This window comes from Megalops cyprinoides, chromosome 7 (assembly GCF_013368585.1).
Source record: "Megalops cyprinoides isolate fMegCyp1 chromosome 7, fMegCyp1.pri, whole genome shotgun sequence".
Taxonomy (NCBI): domain Eukaryota; kingdom Metazoa; phylum Chordata; class Actinopteri; order Elopiformes; family Megalopidae; genus Megalops; species Megalops cyprinoides.
This window is the reverse complement of record NC_050589.1, coordinates 33,186,949-33,203,293: the sequence shown is the minus strand read 5'-3', so window position 1 is coordinate 33,203,293 and position 16,345 is coordinate 33,186,949. Positions and strand designations below refer to the sequence as shown.

The 16,345-nt window shown below is 41.8% G+C and overlaps 1 protein-coding gene across 1 annotated transcript; it reads left to right on the top strand.

Moving 5' to 3' along the window:
- The first annotated feature begins 492 nt into the window (after positions 1 to 492).
- chrna4b (cholinergic receptor, nicotinic, alpha 4b) lies at positions 493 to 13,202 on the top strand. Its single transcript, XM_036532638.1, has 6 exons — positions 493 to 589; positions 5,249 to 5,400; positions 7,664 to 7,708; positions 7,808 to 7,917; positions 9,984 to 11,382; positions 13,033 to 13,202. Exons 1-6 carry the CDS (start codon positions 511 to 513, stop codon positions 13,156 to 13,158), a joined length of 1,911 nt encoding a protein of 636 aa, XP_036388531.1. The 5' UTR covers positions 493 to 510; the 3' UTR covers positions 13,159 to 13,202.
- The last annotated feature ends 3,143 nt before the right edge of the window (positions 13,203 to 16,345 follow it).

Genomic DNA, 16,345 nt, shown 5'->3' with positions numbered 1-16,345 from the left:
CGATAAGTCGGTAACACATGCTACAGGACAGTAGCTGCTAGTCTGGGGAGACGCGCAAACTGAACTGGGTTGGAGGGGAGAAGAGAGGGAGGGAGAAACAGAGAGAGTCTGCATAGGGTTAGAGGCATAGTAAAGACTTGAGCGAAGACGGTAATCTCAGGTTAACAAACTGAATGAGACGAGTCCCTCTTGCTCTTAAACTGCGGAGAAGGCGATGGGGAAGAATGAGCAACCGAACAAGTATTATATGATCTAAGCTGTCTCTGAAAAGGGTGGAAGAAGACTTCAACCACTGGAGAAACTCCAGGCATTTCCTATCACCAGCTGTTTTTATATTATTTTCCCTACCCGACAAAGCAAGTTGGAGAATGTATCAAAGGAACTGCAATGACATGCGGAACCCTTGAAAGACGCATAGATACACTAGTACAAGCGAATTCGACTTGGAAGACTAGGGGGGAAATCCATAAACTAAAAAGAGTTGGTTGAAACTCGTAGCAAGACGAATCCATGCATTATCTAATGAGAATGTCTCTCACCAAGTGCTTACGTTTGTTGGTCCTCCTTATCTCACTACATGCTTCTCGAGGTAAGCTTTATCATTATTGGTAAATCTAAGACTTTTAGACTGTTTTACTGGGCACTGTTGTGTGCAAAGAATGCAATATAACATATTTTCAAAGTTTATACAGAATGAAGTGTCTCGCTTAGGGAATTTTGTATTCTGTATTTTTGGCCATGTTTTTAAATATATGTATTAAATTTAACCTTACATTTTATATTACAATGATGATTTTAGAAAACGACTTTGCTGAAAAGCTAAACGCTTTTACCAATAGTCCAGTCGTTATGAAGGCAGAAAAGAGGTACGAAACATGGACAGAACTATTTTTGAATACGTTCAACTGACGCCTACTGTAACATGCATAAGATTTCACCAGAGGTTATATGATTTTGACATATAATGCCTGTGATTCGACAGAACCCCTCAAGATTCTGCTATAACAGATTGTGTTACATGTGTATATTTTGAAATGTGTTGACAATACTGTTCTGTGCTTTTCTCATGATTTTGTGGAAACGATGAAATGTCATGAATCTAATAGTCTGGTTTCATCCCAAGCGTCCTCAACATCAACTCACTCGTTTCTGAAGCAGTTCCATACCTGAAAACTCCTACGGCTGTTCCGTTATGTGACTTTCTGTAATGTATGCAAACATTTCAGGTCTTTGTTCATAACACTGGACGCTGGGCTAAAACAAAACACTGTAGAAACAGTGAATTGACACCGTTCAACAGCTGCGACTACTCTGCTAACCTTTTCGTCTTCTAGTGGCAAATATTCGTTACTGTGGGAGTAATTAGTGAGTGGTGGACAGAGGGGCACATCCGTTGCTAGAGGTGTACGCATCTTCCAAGCGCAGTAAAAAAAAAAAAAAAAACATGGAGGGGTTTGCTGTTCAATTCAACTGCTTCTATACGCTACTCAAAGCTGCGTGGTCTGTAGATTGCAAGTGTTCAGTCTTTTTAGTGAAAATAAAGTGAAGTTTAACGGAGAAGTAATAACTAGTAAGCTAATTTGTGGGGAAAAAATACACGCAATCAAAAACAAAAAGTGCATCACTGTTTTATAGAATTGATCCAATAAACTTACAGTTCACTGCCAATATAAGACATAAGAAAACTAAAGGTCATGTTTGTCCACTGTCTACTTCATGACAAGAGACTTTCAGAATGTTATCTAGAAGTAGGCTAGCTCTGATCTCTGAAATCAAAACTGAAAACTGAAAGGGCAAACTGAAAGTCAAAATTATCTGGAGAACAAAGCACATAGCTTCAATAACAACTCGCTATAATTGGTGAAAATTTTGCATTTGGTGGGTTTATTTAAAGGGCATCTTTTATGTCATTTTTTGTCCCTTGACTTTTATATTAGTTATATCTTGAAAATTAGTCTTTCTGTAACAGCTTGTCCTTTGAGAAGACCTGCGAAATAGATTAATTTTATTATTTTTAATTAAATTATACTCCCGATTTGGAACCTGCATTTAGATTACACGATAAATGTCAGGTCTGCAATAACATGAGAGAAATGCTCAGCAAAAAAAAAGAAAAGAAAAAGTCCGAATGGTACATATCAAACATATTTGGTCTGTAAGACAGTGAAATGTCTCCTTTAAATCTATTGATGTCATCATCCCAGCTCTTCCTCAGCGTGTACATAACATTTTGTGTACTTTTGATGCAATGAAGACATCTCAGTGAAGATAAAGCCATAAAAAAATCCATCCAAAAAACAAGTGTTTTGGTAATACCCCTCATATTTACTGCGGATCATCTCATTTTAAACGGGTTTCAATATTTAAGAGACATGCAATGTCTTATCATTTGTCATGACTGTTTTCAAAGATTTATATTTATGGCAGGCACATATGGAAGAGCTCTTAGGGATATTTGCTCTCGCAAGCACATAAAAAACATACTGACATTTGTACTAATAATGACCAACTTAAAAAAGTTTGTATTCTATATTATTTGTATTGGCCTGTCTTTGAAACACTGTCATTAAGGTATTGCATCTGTATGTTACAGTATTGGCAATATTTTACAACAGATAGCAATGATTTATAACTCAGGTTAACTTTGGAGAGGGTGGGCCTGGGGCTCTTAACAGGCTCTAGGCTACTGCCATTCATTTATGTCCCTGATGAAGTGGTTAGACACAGTGTATTTTTTCCATTTGTTACCAGATAGGCCATTATGGCATTATATATGCCATTAAATGATAGCCTATTGTTTAATACATAAAACATCAGCCATTCTGCACCACCCCCCTCTTACCTCCCCAAAGTGTGGCTTAAAAACCAGAAATTGCATTAACCAAACTTGCCATTTATTCACCAATGCAAAAGAGCCTAGCTGTGAGTAAAAGCAAGGTTATTCATGGCATACAGTCACATGTCACCTTTTCTTCAAGGTAGATAGGCTTTGACATTATGATGCTTTTATTTATTTTATTTTTTTAGAATTTCTGACAGCTTGAGAACAGTAGGAGGGAGACCTCCTCACCTTCATCTCAAAGCCCTTCAAAACATCAATTCCACACTGGGGATTTCCTCCTTGTTTATTAAATTTATTAGCGAAATTATAGCCGCACTCCTTCAAAATATGAGTCCCCCCTCTATTCCGGGCGCAGCCAAGAATAAATTCTTGTAAGGTGTAGTCATGTGTGTCTCCACATTAGTTGTTTCAGCTTCTATATATTAACAGTTTTGGATGGAAGCCAGAATTAAATTTTCCTTAAGTAAATAAAGAATATTTATACAGATTATAAATACTCCGGACTTTGTGAGTGACGTCTTCCCTAATTGTTCCCAACCACTCATTTAGATGTCTGCTAGAACGCAAATACGTCATTGAAAAGGGACGGAGTTCACTCATGTGTACAGAATGACAGACATAAAAAATATTATGTTTTCACCCTCACCAAACAGTCAACAGCCCGATCAGCGGAAAAGTCATCAAATCAGCTTGGAGAGCTGTGCGTTTGCAAATTTGGAAGTTTCCTCTTTGCTTCTAATATAAAATTCTGCCTTCTGACTATAAAGATGCACTGTTCATCACAAAGAGGTACCACACAGAAATATGTAGGTGCAATGCAGGTGTTCTTTCGATGTATACGCCCTCTCATGTTGTTTTCTCCCGTCAACAAATGCGCCTTATTGAGTAAACCCTGGGAAGTTCTGCTCCAATTGTTTAATTGTGTCACTCTGGTGATGGTTGGGGATGATGGCTTGATTGGCTATATAAAGCATTTATAAATGAGGCTGGTGAGGGCTATTGGCTTAGCACATGCTTGGTCTATCCAGTTAAATACTTTCTCAGAGGTTTGCTGTCAGGTACTTACTGCTTAAGCCTTTTTACATGAAAACTCCAAAAATCATTTCAGGTTGAAATCTGACATGTGTGTCGCATGATATTTGTGAGTGTACACTGCTGCTATTTTTTGTAGAGAACAGCCCTAAGTGCTCTTTAAAATGTATTAAACAAAAACAGGTAATAATGGAACAGCAAAGAGCCCTCCTGTGCATCCCAGAATGGTCTACCATGCAAGATTCTGTCTCCCTGGAGACAGCGCCGATGGACCGATACGCGCTGATACCTTGCCCCAGGGCGTGTGCTTTCCCCAGTAGACTACACAAACAAAAACAGACAGAGCAAACACGGCCGACTTTCTGCTGTTTCCTGGACTCTGCTCGGATCCGCAAATAGAGCGAACTGAATGGTCCATGCATTTAAAAGTGCTGACCAAAGTGCATTTTTTTTTACCCAGACTAAATTTAATCCTTAGGGAGGCCCTCTTTCCTGATGAGCATCAGCTCTGACCAAGAAGAAGAAGTCAATTTTCAGACCGGTCTATGATCGTGCCACAAAGACTGATTGGGAGTGATACGAAAAAAGAACATTTTTATTCTTTCATCACTCTTTATCAAGGTTGGAGCAGAGAACTCGACCAAAATTATCACTAGAAGAGAAAGCATCACCAGTTTATTACTGAGGGGTTTTTTTACCACCCATTTGGGGAAAAAAACAGCATATGAAATAGAGTGGTTACTCAGACTCTTGAAATATGGTAGGACTGTACATGTGTATATAGTAGCACAGCATGAATAACAGGGTATGTAGTACCATGGTGTAGCTCCTTATATTTGCTAGGTAGTACAAGAAAGGAACCTGACATACATCAATGCATCCAGGACTGTAGTAAAGTGCTCAGAAGTAGTTATTGGGATCTGCACAAGGTCATAGGGTATACCATTCTGATGAAAAGTGTATTTGCCACTGTAGGACTAAAACTGACCCAATTTTGGGTGGTAAAACTCAAATGTCATACCTCCTCATCAAATATCACAAAACAGTAAAGAATTCTGACAGAATACAAGAGACAGTCCATGTCTGGAAAGGGTCATGCTGATTGGTTATTGCCTTGTCAGTCACACACGGTTCAGGACAAGGGTGGGGAAAGGCACAGACATGAGGAAATTCAACTGTTGTGATTGGACCATGGCTTAGAAAGATCATCAATGCCCTGACGCTGAACCACTACAACATAGTGTATCAAAATGAAATAGGGCAATCCTGTTCAGACTGTGAGGTAAGCATCCTATACTCCGTACCCGTGTGCTGGGCAGGCTAGCTCAGTAAGACCATGGACTGAAATTCCTCCGTGTTCTGCTCTTTGTTCAGTCTCCAGTCTTGTGACAATACGGGCCCATGCTGAGGAGAGACTCCTGAAGACGCTCTTCACTCGTTACAACAAGCTGTCCCGCCCTGTCGCCAACATCTCCGATGTGGTGCTGGTGCAGTTCGGCCTCTCCATTGCCCAGCTCATTGACGTGGTGAGGAGGAGCCCACGCAACACAAAACGCCCACAAGCTCAACGCTCTAAATCCACATGCTTAAAGCAGGCTATGCATTCTTTGCAAGGCAAATAAACATATCCTTTTTTTTTTTTACTCCAGGCCTCACACACAATATCCCCACCGGAGCAATTTTCACAAGTTTGACAAACAATTAGAGCAGTTACCCCAGCTTCTCAACATGCTTTTTTCTCAGTGATCGCAGTCAGGCTCGCTAGCGAGGTGAGACGGAAATCTACTGCTGGGCTTATCAGAGAGATTCTCTCTGGAGTTTTCTTAGAAATGGCTTGGGAAGACATTGGAAATTATTTTCCTCTCATCCACTGTGTGACACTCCCTGCTGCTGAACCTCTGATGCCTAACACAGAAGTTTTCCAAGGTCCAAGTGGCACTTTAAAGAGGAGACAGAGATTTGGAGCACTGTGAGGATGAAGTGTATCTTCTTAATTTGCTTTAAACCCTCTCAGTGCTTAGTCTCCTAGGAAGAATCAGTATGTGGGTCCCGACATGATTAATATCGTGTCTCTGAGGAATACCACCTGGACCCTTCATCTTAACCACTATCAAAGTGGAACAAGCCTGCTTTAAAGTAAATACTGTCTGTTGGATTCAGTCAGACCCACCCAGTTATCATTTGGAAAAGCATTATTCCATAAAAAACCTTACCACATTAATTCATTGTGACATGAAAAGTGATTTATTCCACGAAGATGGTTTGTTGTCTAAATCCTGGGGTCTTTTTTATTTCAAGATGTTTACTATTTTGGGGAGAATTCTGAAAGCTGTGATTTTTAAAGACTAGCACTTTACCTCAAGATGACTAGGTAGTTTTGAAACCAGGGCATGAGTCAATAATATGAATGAAGCCTGAATGCTGATATTTATGGTAGAGCTGCCATTTGGAAACCGTTTGTAACCAAGGCCAATGCACAACAATGCATAACCTGGTGTAATGAGCACAATAACAGGACCTTTGAGCAGTGGAACACAGTAATATGGTCTGATTAACTGTCTTTTACTCTTTTTTCTACATCTGGATAGGTTTATGTTTAGAGAAAGTCAAAGGAAGCCTTCAACCCACATGGTGGTAGATCTGTTATGGAATGGGCAGCCATCTTGTGGGAGTCACTGGGTCTGACTGTAACTCTGCATGGTAGAATTATGGCCAAGGAACACAATTTTAGGCAACCAGGTGCACTCTATGGTGCAAACATTGTTTCCTCAAGATGTTGCCATATTCCAAGATGATAACGCCCCCATGAACACTGCTAAACTGATTCAAGAGTAGTCTTGTGAACACCCAAGTGAAATCAATTGCATTCCATGGCCTCTCAAATCACAAGATCTAAATACTATCTTACTCCTTTGTGTGAGACTCTGCAGCGTAGAGTACAGAGCAGATTTTTGCCTCATTTGGTTCTCAAAGAACTGAGGCTTTCCCTCTTTAAAATGGTCCAATATCCCACCAGAAGCAGTTGTGCAACACCATTCCGAAAAGGAAGGATTTAAACTGTTCTGTAGGCAAAGAGCAACCCAATTCCTTATTAGTTAATAGGCACTCACATATTTTTGATGTTTCCATTATTATTTCTACGCCCTGTATTTTCCAGTGAGTAAAAGGATGCAACCAATTACTGCATATTTTCCGAATAACCCTCATTCACTAATTACTTAATTTGAATCCCGGTTAAGAACTCAAAATTTACACTTCCTGTGCTGTTGCATCAGACTCCTTTTAGCACTTTGAAAAAATGCATTCACTTCTAATACAAGGAATGCATTTTTTTATTATTATTTTTCAACTTCAAGATTTTTGTTTCTTTTATCTCTCATGTAGATTTTTGCCAGTGCATTTACTTCAAAAGAAAATCTTTCCCTTTGGTGAAATAATTTCCAGACCTTTTTTATGTTGCTCATGCAAATTATAGTCCTTGGGAGTAATTTAAATAAGGTTTCAAACAGTCTAAAATGCTAAATAATAATGAAAATAATATGCAGGTTCTAACCTGTCCAATTTCACCACTGTACTAGCTACTTTAAGTGGTTCATTAAAACGCAGACCACTCGCTAGCAATGACACCCAGAAACTAACCCTAATCTTCAGTAAAATAAAGCAATTCTCATTTCAAGGAAAAAAGGTTTATGGGGCTTCTCTTAAAGTGTGATGGTGTCTGGACTCCAGGTGAACCGTAGTTTAACTATCTTTATCTTTTATTTTTCCTTTTTTTGTATTTCTTGATAGGATGAGAAGAACCAGATGATGACCACCAACGTCTGGGTGAAGCAGGTATGCTGTGCACGCAGCACCTTTAGCATATATTGGATTCATCCTTCATTGTGTGCTTGTATACCGTGGACCTTGTTCTAACCACTCACGTTCCAACAGGAGTGGAATGACTACAAACTACGATGGAACCCGGAAGAGTATGACAATGTGACCTCCATCCGGATTCCATCCGAGCTCATTTGGAGGCCAGACATTGTCCTTTACAATAAGTATGTTGTCTCAGGATAACACTGATTGTGGCTGTGACTCCTGTATACTGGCAACACGCGTCTTTCCTCTGTGCCCCCCTTTTAATTCTGTCTTTAGAAATCTTTGTCCTTCCAAATTCTGGCAAAACTGTCTCTTTCAGAACAAACTCCAAAAGAAACTAGCCAGATGTTTAGGGATTGATGCATTTCAGTGATGCCTAGCAGTCATATGTTTTTTTTTTTGCTATATAAAGAATAAACTATTTAAGAATAAATGCTAATTGTGAGAGGATGAATATTTGTATCCATGAAGACATTTCTGTGGTACCGCCATGTACTGAATATAATTGACTGAAATATAAAATATAATTGATGACTGAATGGAAAACAAAATTTTCTGGCAAAAATATTCAGTAAGCGTCATTCAGTAAGCATCATTTTGCACTCAGTATGGACATTAGATGTAAACCATGTGACATGCACTAATATAACTATATCACAGGCACATTATGTGTTTGTCTCTTTGCGGGTGTTCTTTTTTTCTTCTCCTTCATCAGAACTCTTAAAGCTTCAGCTTGGGGCTTACTGCCTGCTGTCAGTCAGTCTGAGTAAGTGCAAAGATCATTATCGGTGGCTCACTCCTTGGCTTCCTGTGGGCGAATGTGGAATACCACCACAGCGTTTCATGGCGTCCTTTCGTAGATCACTGAGGCTCACGATTTCAGTTCGCCGAGCATGCAACAGAAGAGGAGAGGGAGATCAAATGCAATATACACCACGCAGGCTTCACATTGGCTTCACACAGGCTTAACCGATGCAAATCTCTCAAAATCCCAGTGGGGCTGTGTGATGGCCCTGTTCCCTCCACGCAGTGGTCTAACTGGTGTCAGAGTCACCTGTCTAACACAACACATCTTTGCTTGCCTTCCTGCCTGTGCGATCAAACCCCTACAACTAATCCAGAATGCAGCTGCACGACTTGTCCACAATCTCCCTACACGTAGTCGAGTTACTCCACTCCTCACTTTACTTCATTGGCTTCCTGTTAACGCTTGCATCAAGTTCAAAACCTTGGCGCTGGCATGCAGGTCAATGAACGGGACAGCCCCCTCATACCTACAATCGGTCTTCAAACCCCATGTTCCATCAAGATTGCTGCCCTCTACGGGGCAACTGACTGTCCCGTTCCAACGGGATTGTTCAGACAAGATCCCTGTCTGTACTGGTCTCTCAGTGGTGGAATGAACTCCCCACGGACATTAGGACAGTGGAATCATTGGCCATCTTCCGTCGGAGCCTGAAGACCCATCACTTCACTGCATCTCGGTTCCACTTCAATCCCCACCCGCTAACACCTGCTACCTTTGTACTTGTACTTGTAGTGTACTTGGTTTCCATTGCCTAGTCAGGTTGCACAAGTTAACTTGTGGTAGGGCTTGAATGGTGTTGTGCTCACACTCACTGGTCTGTGAGTATTGTTAGCCGGGTCTAACAGTGTTGCTCATTCAACTTGAATGGACACACTTCTGTTCTATTGCACTTGAAGTCGGTCTGGATAAACGCATCTGCTAAATGCATGTCATGTAATGTAATCTCACTGCTGCTCTGCTCCTCCACCCAGTGCTGTATGTATCATGCTGGCAGTGCTGACAGGATTTAAGTCTGAAAAATAGTTGCCTTCAGTGCTATGTATCCACATGTGCAAATTTTTGCAAAGCACCAAAGGCAAGCCTAGCTTATACTAATAAAACTGTGACCCAAAGTCTCCCTTCTAAATGATAAAAATGGTAGTAATAATTGCAATAATATCCTGTGCTTAATGCATCTAATCCATAGATACTGTAATAGAGCAGGGCATTAAAAAGATATAATGCTTAGATAAGCAGGTGGTTATACGGAGTGTAATTACTGTGCATTTTACACAAAAAGTGATGAAATTAAAATCGAACACGTACGTGAATCCAGCTCAAGGTCAAACACTGTATAATCTCCAATGTGTAACACCTGTCAATTAAAATGTTATATTAGAATGTTGGGGATTGATTTAAAAGGCCAGCGCGAGTAATGGGATATGTCTGTTTCCCCAGTGCTGACGGAGACTTTGCAGTGACTCACCTGACCAAGGCGCACCTGTTTCATGACGGCAGGATCAAATGGATGCCCCCAGCCATCTACAAGAGCTCCTGCAGCATCGACGTCACCTTCTTCCCCTTCGACCAGCAGAACTGCACGATGAAGTTTGGCTCCTGGACCTACGACAAGGCCAAAATCGACCTGGTGAGCATGGCTAGCAATGTGGATCAGATGGACTACTGGGAAAGTGGGGAGTGGGTCATCGTGAATGCCGTGGGGACTTATAACAGCAAGAAGTACGAGTGCTGCACGGAGATCTACCCGGACATCACCTACTCCTTCATCATCAGGAGGCTGCCTCTCTTCTACACCATCAACCTTATCATCCCCTGCCTGCTGATCTCTTGCCTGACCGTGCTGGTCTTCTACCTGCCCTCGGAGTGCGGCGAGAAGATCACCCTGTGCATCTCCGTGCTTCTCTCCCTCACCGTCTTCCTCCTCCTCATCACCGAGATCATCCCGTCCACCTCGCTGGTCATCCCGCTCATCGGCGAGTACCTGCTCTTCACCATGATCTTCGTCACCCTCTCCATCATCATCACCGTCTTCGTGCTCAACGTGCACCACCGCTCCCCACGCACCCACAACATGCCGCAGTGGGTGCGCCGGGTCTTCCTGGACCTGGTGCCTCGCGTGCTCTTCATGAAACGCCCCTCCGCCGTCTGCAAGGACAACTGCAAGAAGCTCATCGAGATGATGCACAAGAAAGGGAGTGCGCCGTCCTTCTGGCCCGGGATGGAGGCGGAGCAGGCCTTCCCCGCCTCGCCCTCCGACAGCCCGGACATCCTGGCCCCCTCCCCCTCCCCGCCCCTGGGCCACCCCCTGGAGGAGCACCTGCCCAAGACACAGCTTCTGTGCAGGTCCCCCTCCAGCCAGTATTCCATCCTCCTGGAGGAGCCCCCTCAGCTGGGCTGCCCCTCCTCCCCGGCCACCTCGCTGCACCGCCTGACGCTGGACGAGCCGCGCGCCCTGCACAAGGTGCGCTCGCTCAGCGTGCAGTACGGCTTCGGCGAGAGGGAACCGCCGCAGAGGACCACCCGCTGCCGCTCCCGGAGCATCCAGTACTGCTGCCTCCACGAGGAGACCTCCCAGAGCAACAGCCAGAGCAGCGGCAAGTGCAGCCGCTCCCCCACCTTCCAGCACCACCCACTCACCCAGGAGACCTCCTGCGGCAGCCAGCCCCTGTGCAAGTGCCAAGCCCTGCCGGAGACAACGGCGCCCCCTGGCAGGCCCTCCAAGGTCTGCGGCGCGAATGAGCAGCCCCTCTTCCTGATGTCCCCCTCCATGAAGCTAGCCTTTGAGGGTGTGCAGTACATCGCCGACCACCTCAGAGCAGAGGACGCAGACTTCTCTGTAAGTAATCGCGGTGGACTTTTACCTTTCAAGGCCACACTGTTGCCAGTTATCATGTTCGAGGCGTGGATGCACTATCCGTGGTTATTCAACAGTGAAAATAGCGTTTTCCTGCAATGACATGCAAATGGCAGCAAAGACCCCAAATAAACCAGTTTTTCCACACTGTGGGTTTGAAGCCACAGGTGTTCATGGAGTAATCTAATTATTTGCCACCTGACATTTGAAAACCATCTGCAGGTGTTCAGAGACCAGATCAGGCATGCCACAAACACCCATAGGAGGGTGGATGATAACTCATACCCAGTGTCAGTCTATGTAAATCTCCTCTGCAAAGAACGTAAACAAAGCATTACAGTGTGGTATTTGCATAGTTTTGAGGTGCTTGATTTAAATGGTCTTTGGGGAGGCTGCTGAAATGCTCCAACTTAATTGTTTTCTGGACGGTCAAAGAGTGGACCTCATCCACAGTTCTGTTCTTGTTTACCATCAAAGCCTGTCTGCATTTTCCCTTGTTCTTAGCAACAGTTGTGTAGCAAGGTCTTCTAAATTGCCCATTCAAGTTGCGGCCCCAGAAGAATGCTGCTAATTGCTATGAGAATGAAAGGAAGAAAAAAAGACATCATTAAAAAGTTAAAGCTCATAAGTATGCTGAAAAGATTAGAGCTGCAGTCAGCTAAGTGCTTCCTTATAATTACGTCCCTAAAATCCATTTATTCATACTACACCAAGAGTTAGTTGCTCCTCATAGCTGGGAAGTCATGTGTTCTTAGCTATGCTTTAAGCTGTGCTTTGAGCGACAAAATCCACACTGTGTGTGTCGATACACGGCAGAGCATGCAGTGCTATTTGAGGAAGTTAATTCTCCATCCTGCATGCTTTTATTGTGCTTTGTGCTGAAATCCATCCCACTTGCAAATCCAACCTGGAATTAGATTTGCTCACAATAGAGTGTGTAAATTGTTAAGGTGTGGCTGCTGTACCTCATTTAGTGGTAACATCTAAAAAACCCACAGGGCAGTTCAGAAGGTCAGCTGTATAACAGTGTAAATAGGTAATATCCAAATTGATCATAATCATCCTCCACTGACCCAAAAAGGTGAGAATCAAATAAGGCTTGAATGTAGGTGAAAATCGAAGGGGTTGGCAACACTAAAGCTGTGATTTCGCAGACTCCGTTCACTCGACCACTCTAGGGTTGGTGCAGTGGTTTCCCTTCAGTGTCAGCAAGCCAGCTACCACTTTCCTTTCTCCACACTGAATATATTACTGCTGTCCAGGCGAATCAAACACATACAGATGGGAGAATACAGGCCAAGCATAAGTCCAGACAAGTACAAGAGACAGCAGCTCTTCAGTCCCTTTCCCTGAGGGAATCTGAACAGTTCACCACAGCAAGTCTATTAACATGCATCAGGGGATGTGAGAATGTGCCGGTCTCTCAGAGACAATTAAAAGCAATACACTTTTGACTTTAATGTTCTGACAGGAGCTGTGAGTGACAGGCATGGAAGGGGAAGCGCTGATATTCCTGTGGCCTCCTTTGTAAAAACCAGCCAGACGTGAAGTCAATTTAGAGGGGAAATTGATGGCTTGACAGGAGCATCATGGGATATGGAAATAACAGTGCTGTCTCTGCTTGCCTCCCAGGTGAAAGAGGACTGGAAGTACGTGGCGATGGTCATCGACAGGATATTTCTGTGGATGTTTATCATGGTGTGCATTCTGGGAACTGTGGGACTGTTCCTACCTCCATGGCTGGCTGGAATGATCTAGAAAGATCCAGAATACAAGAAAACATGCGTGGCCAAGTTGGAAGGGAGCAATGGAGATGGACAGAATGAATTATTCACAAGTCCCTTCTAAAAGACAGTATTTTTATGAAGGTTCAGGGGGCCACGAGTTGAGATCCGGTTTTTATTTTCATGTATTTAATTTATTTATTTTGTCTTTTTGGAGAACTGGGGGTTTCTTTATTTTGATCTAACCTGTGAATCACTGCCTTTTATGTATAGCTATTTTCTGACCCATTTTCTTCAGGTCAGTGTCCCTTCCAAATGGAGGGATGTTGGGGTGTTTCATATAAGACTCTTTATTTTCTGTCTTGAAACATATTAATTCTTAATGGAACCAAAAGGCAGTGAATAAAAAAATCCCTTGTCTCAGCGATAACTTCTGAAAATTGAACAACGTATCAGGCCGTCACCATAAACCACCCTTTTCAAATGATTCATGGCTTGTCCTGGAAGACGTCTGTGTTCTATTTTATGATTAATTAAACATTTTCACTGTATAACAGAGACTTTCAGTTTTGGGTAGAGGGATCATTTAGATTCAAACTGCTCAAAAATAATTCTGAAATAAAATCTTTTGGCAGGAACAATTACAGAGACTACAGAAATGTAATTATACCTTAAAGCATCCATTTGAATCCTGAGAAAAATGCTAATCTTTGGTGCTAACTGATTTCAAACTTAGTATAACCTGCAAATAGCTAGCCAGCTGCTGCAAAGTAGCTGCTAGGAAACCCTTAAACTACAGAAGTCAAGTATGTCATAATATTGCAAGCAAGACTAAATAAATAAACATATGACAGCCGAAAATAATGTTCCACTTACTCAGCTTCTCTAATAATTATTGAAAAGCTTTTATTTATAGGTTTGGTTAGAATCTCATGTACAGGGCAGCCATAATTAATAAATAGTCAGAAATAAACTGAAGTCCTGGTTTATTTCTGTGAAAATGTCTGTTTCAACAGAAAACTATAACATTCATTCCACGTGTCCAAGATTGAACTCAGTTATTCTAAACTGTCTGTGCTCCTTTGTTTTCAATAAAGTTCCACATGGACACTTTCTTATTTGTTGCCAATAAAGTTCCACATGGGCACTTTCTGTATTAAAATTGAATTGTCATTGAAGTCTTGTTTCCCTTAAAACATTATGCAGAATATCAGGGGTAATGTTGTTATTGGTGACACAGATACGATCTCGTAAATCTGTAACATATTGAAACTTTTTCTGTAAACTTTTAACTCAATGTACCCCCCATGCAAAAAAAGTCTAAGGGAGTTCAGTCTGGGGATACTGGGTGATTTCACCATAAGACTTTTCCTGCGGATGCAAGGTCACCACCTCAGATCTCTGCTGGATAGTCAACATCATAGGTTATACAAGAAACTGAAATTACATGTAAATGTGAAGTTTTTCAACCAGCTAGACCTTATGACCACCCTGTATTTACCAATTTTCCCTCTTCTCGCATTTCATTTTTTAAATTACCATTCAAGACAAATAACAAGAAATACAAAAAACTGAAAGCAAATATCTTCATTCAGACAGAGAGATGAAAATCAAAAGGGGGGATGAAATGAAATATAACTATAAGGACCATTTTCATGTACAGTTTATGTTAATTCAGTCACAAAATAATATTGATTTGGCATTCAGAAAAGCTGTTTACTCCAGTTTGGGGTAGCACTGTTATGTCTTTATACAGAACATCAGTCATCCCAGGCAGATCTGTGAAATGGCCCAATGAGTGAGGTGAAAGGAAATGTAGACCTATGTCCCCAATAAGCAAGCCAAAGGAAACAGGTGAACTCCCATGTAACTGCTTTGTAACCACCCTCAGTCACCAAACCTACACTATTATGTTAAGGTTTATAATTCGGTCAGGGTTTAGGCTAAGGTTGGGACTAGGAAAATGGTTACAGCTGGGATTGGACAGAGGGAAATGCTATTCAGATATGTGTGATAAAAAAGTGTGATTGAAAAGTGTAATAATCCTTGTGGATATATTATTAGCTGGGACTGAAGCAAAATGTCCCTCTTAATAAAAACTGACCTAACAAAACTGAAAGTGTGCTTAGGAAAAGGCATTTGGTCCTACCATAAACTGAACATGTAAAAGCTTTTTCTTTCTTTTGTGTTATCTGATACTGTTGGTCAAAGTCTCATGTGTTTCCTGTACAATACAAAGCAAAGATAAACACATTTCATTTTTCTAGGTGCTGGACAGAATTAAGTATAACAGATGATCAAATGACCACAGACTCCTAAAAAAACAGTTTTCAGTGGTACACATAGGATAACATCAGGTTAAGATCTGCGTTGGATTAAAATGCCATCCTGTGTGCGGAGTGAGCAAATGGTGTGTAGACATTTGTTTTTTTTTCTCTATAATCTTATCTTCCTGCCAAATCTGAGGGTGAGCAATATACCTCAGAGCAGAGCCTCTGACCAATGAATCCTTTCTAAAACTCAAGACACGGGCCAGTAAAGGCCATTGTGCAGAGTGTTCAGCGAGAAAGACACCTGAACCGTAATTGGACATTGGCTGATTCATGCAGACCATCACAGAAACCCTACCCACCTGTCAGTGACCACATTTTCCATTGCTTAGCTAGTAATTGGACACTTTGGAAACTGGAAAATCTGACAGCAGAGAAAGTGACACCCTTTTATTCATCCGCTTCTCCCCAAGTCACAGCTTGCATGTCTCCAGCTTTGACTTCAATGGCCAAAGAGACGATTCAAGTTAACATATCTGAAACATACAGTATTCATTTTCTAAAAAACTCGCTTTGCCTTTACATCTACTTGTAAATGTGAAAACAGCAAACAGAACCTGTAACAAAAATATATATTTTTAATCATAACTTCAGTTTATTGCTGTATATTATGCAGTTCAAAATTAATTTCTTTTGACACTATACTCCAAGTAACCATTCATGTCCAAACAAAGTGACTTATTCAAGCTCATGGTATTAAAAGCTATATGTAGGAAAATGTTGTGGCATCATTGTGAAATGCTACAATTCGTTGATTTGTAACGTGAGCTATTTATTGCAATAAACATATTCCAAAATGTATGTTGATTCACTAACTTTCCTCCTCCATTCCTATGTTGCTGAACTCTACACTCTGTGAATGCCCCCCCCCACCCCCCCCCCACCCCCCCC

Coding starts and splice junctions, on each gene's coding strand:
- chrna4b (XM_036532638.1), top strand. CDS start 511: ATGCATTATCTAATGAGAATGTCTCTCACCAAGTGCTTACGTTTGTTG. Junction 590..5,248: donor CTCACTACATGCTTCTCGAG/GTAAGCTTTATC, acceptor CTCTTTGTTCAG/TCTCCAGTCTTGTGACAATA. Junction 5,401..7,663: donor TTGCCCAGCTCATTGACGTG/GTGAGGAGGAGC, acceptor ATTTCTTGATAG/GATGAGAAGAACCAGATGAT.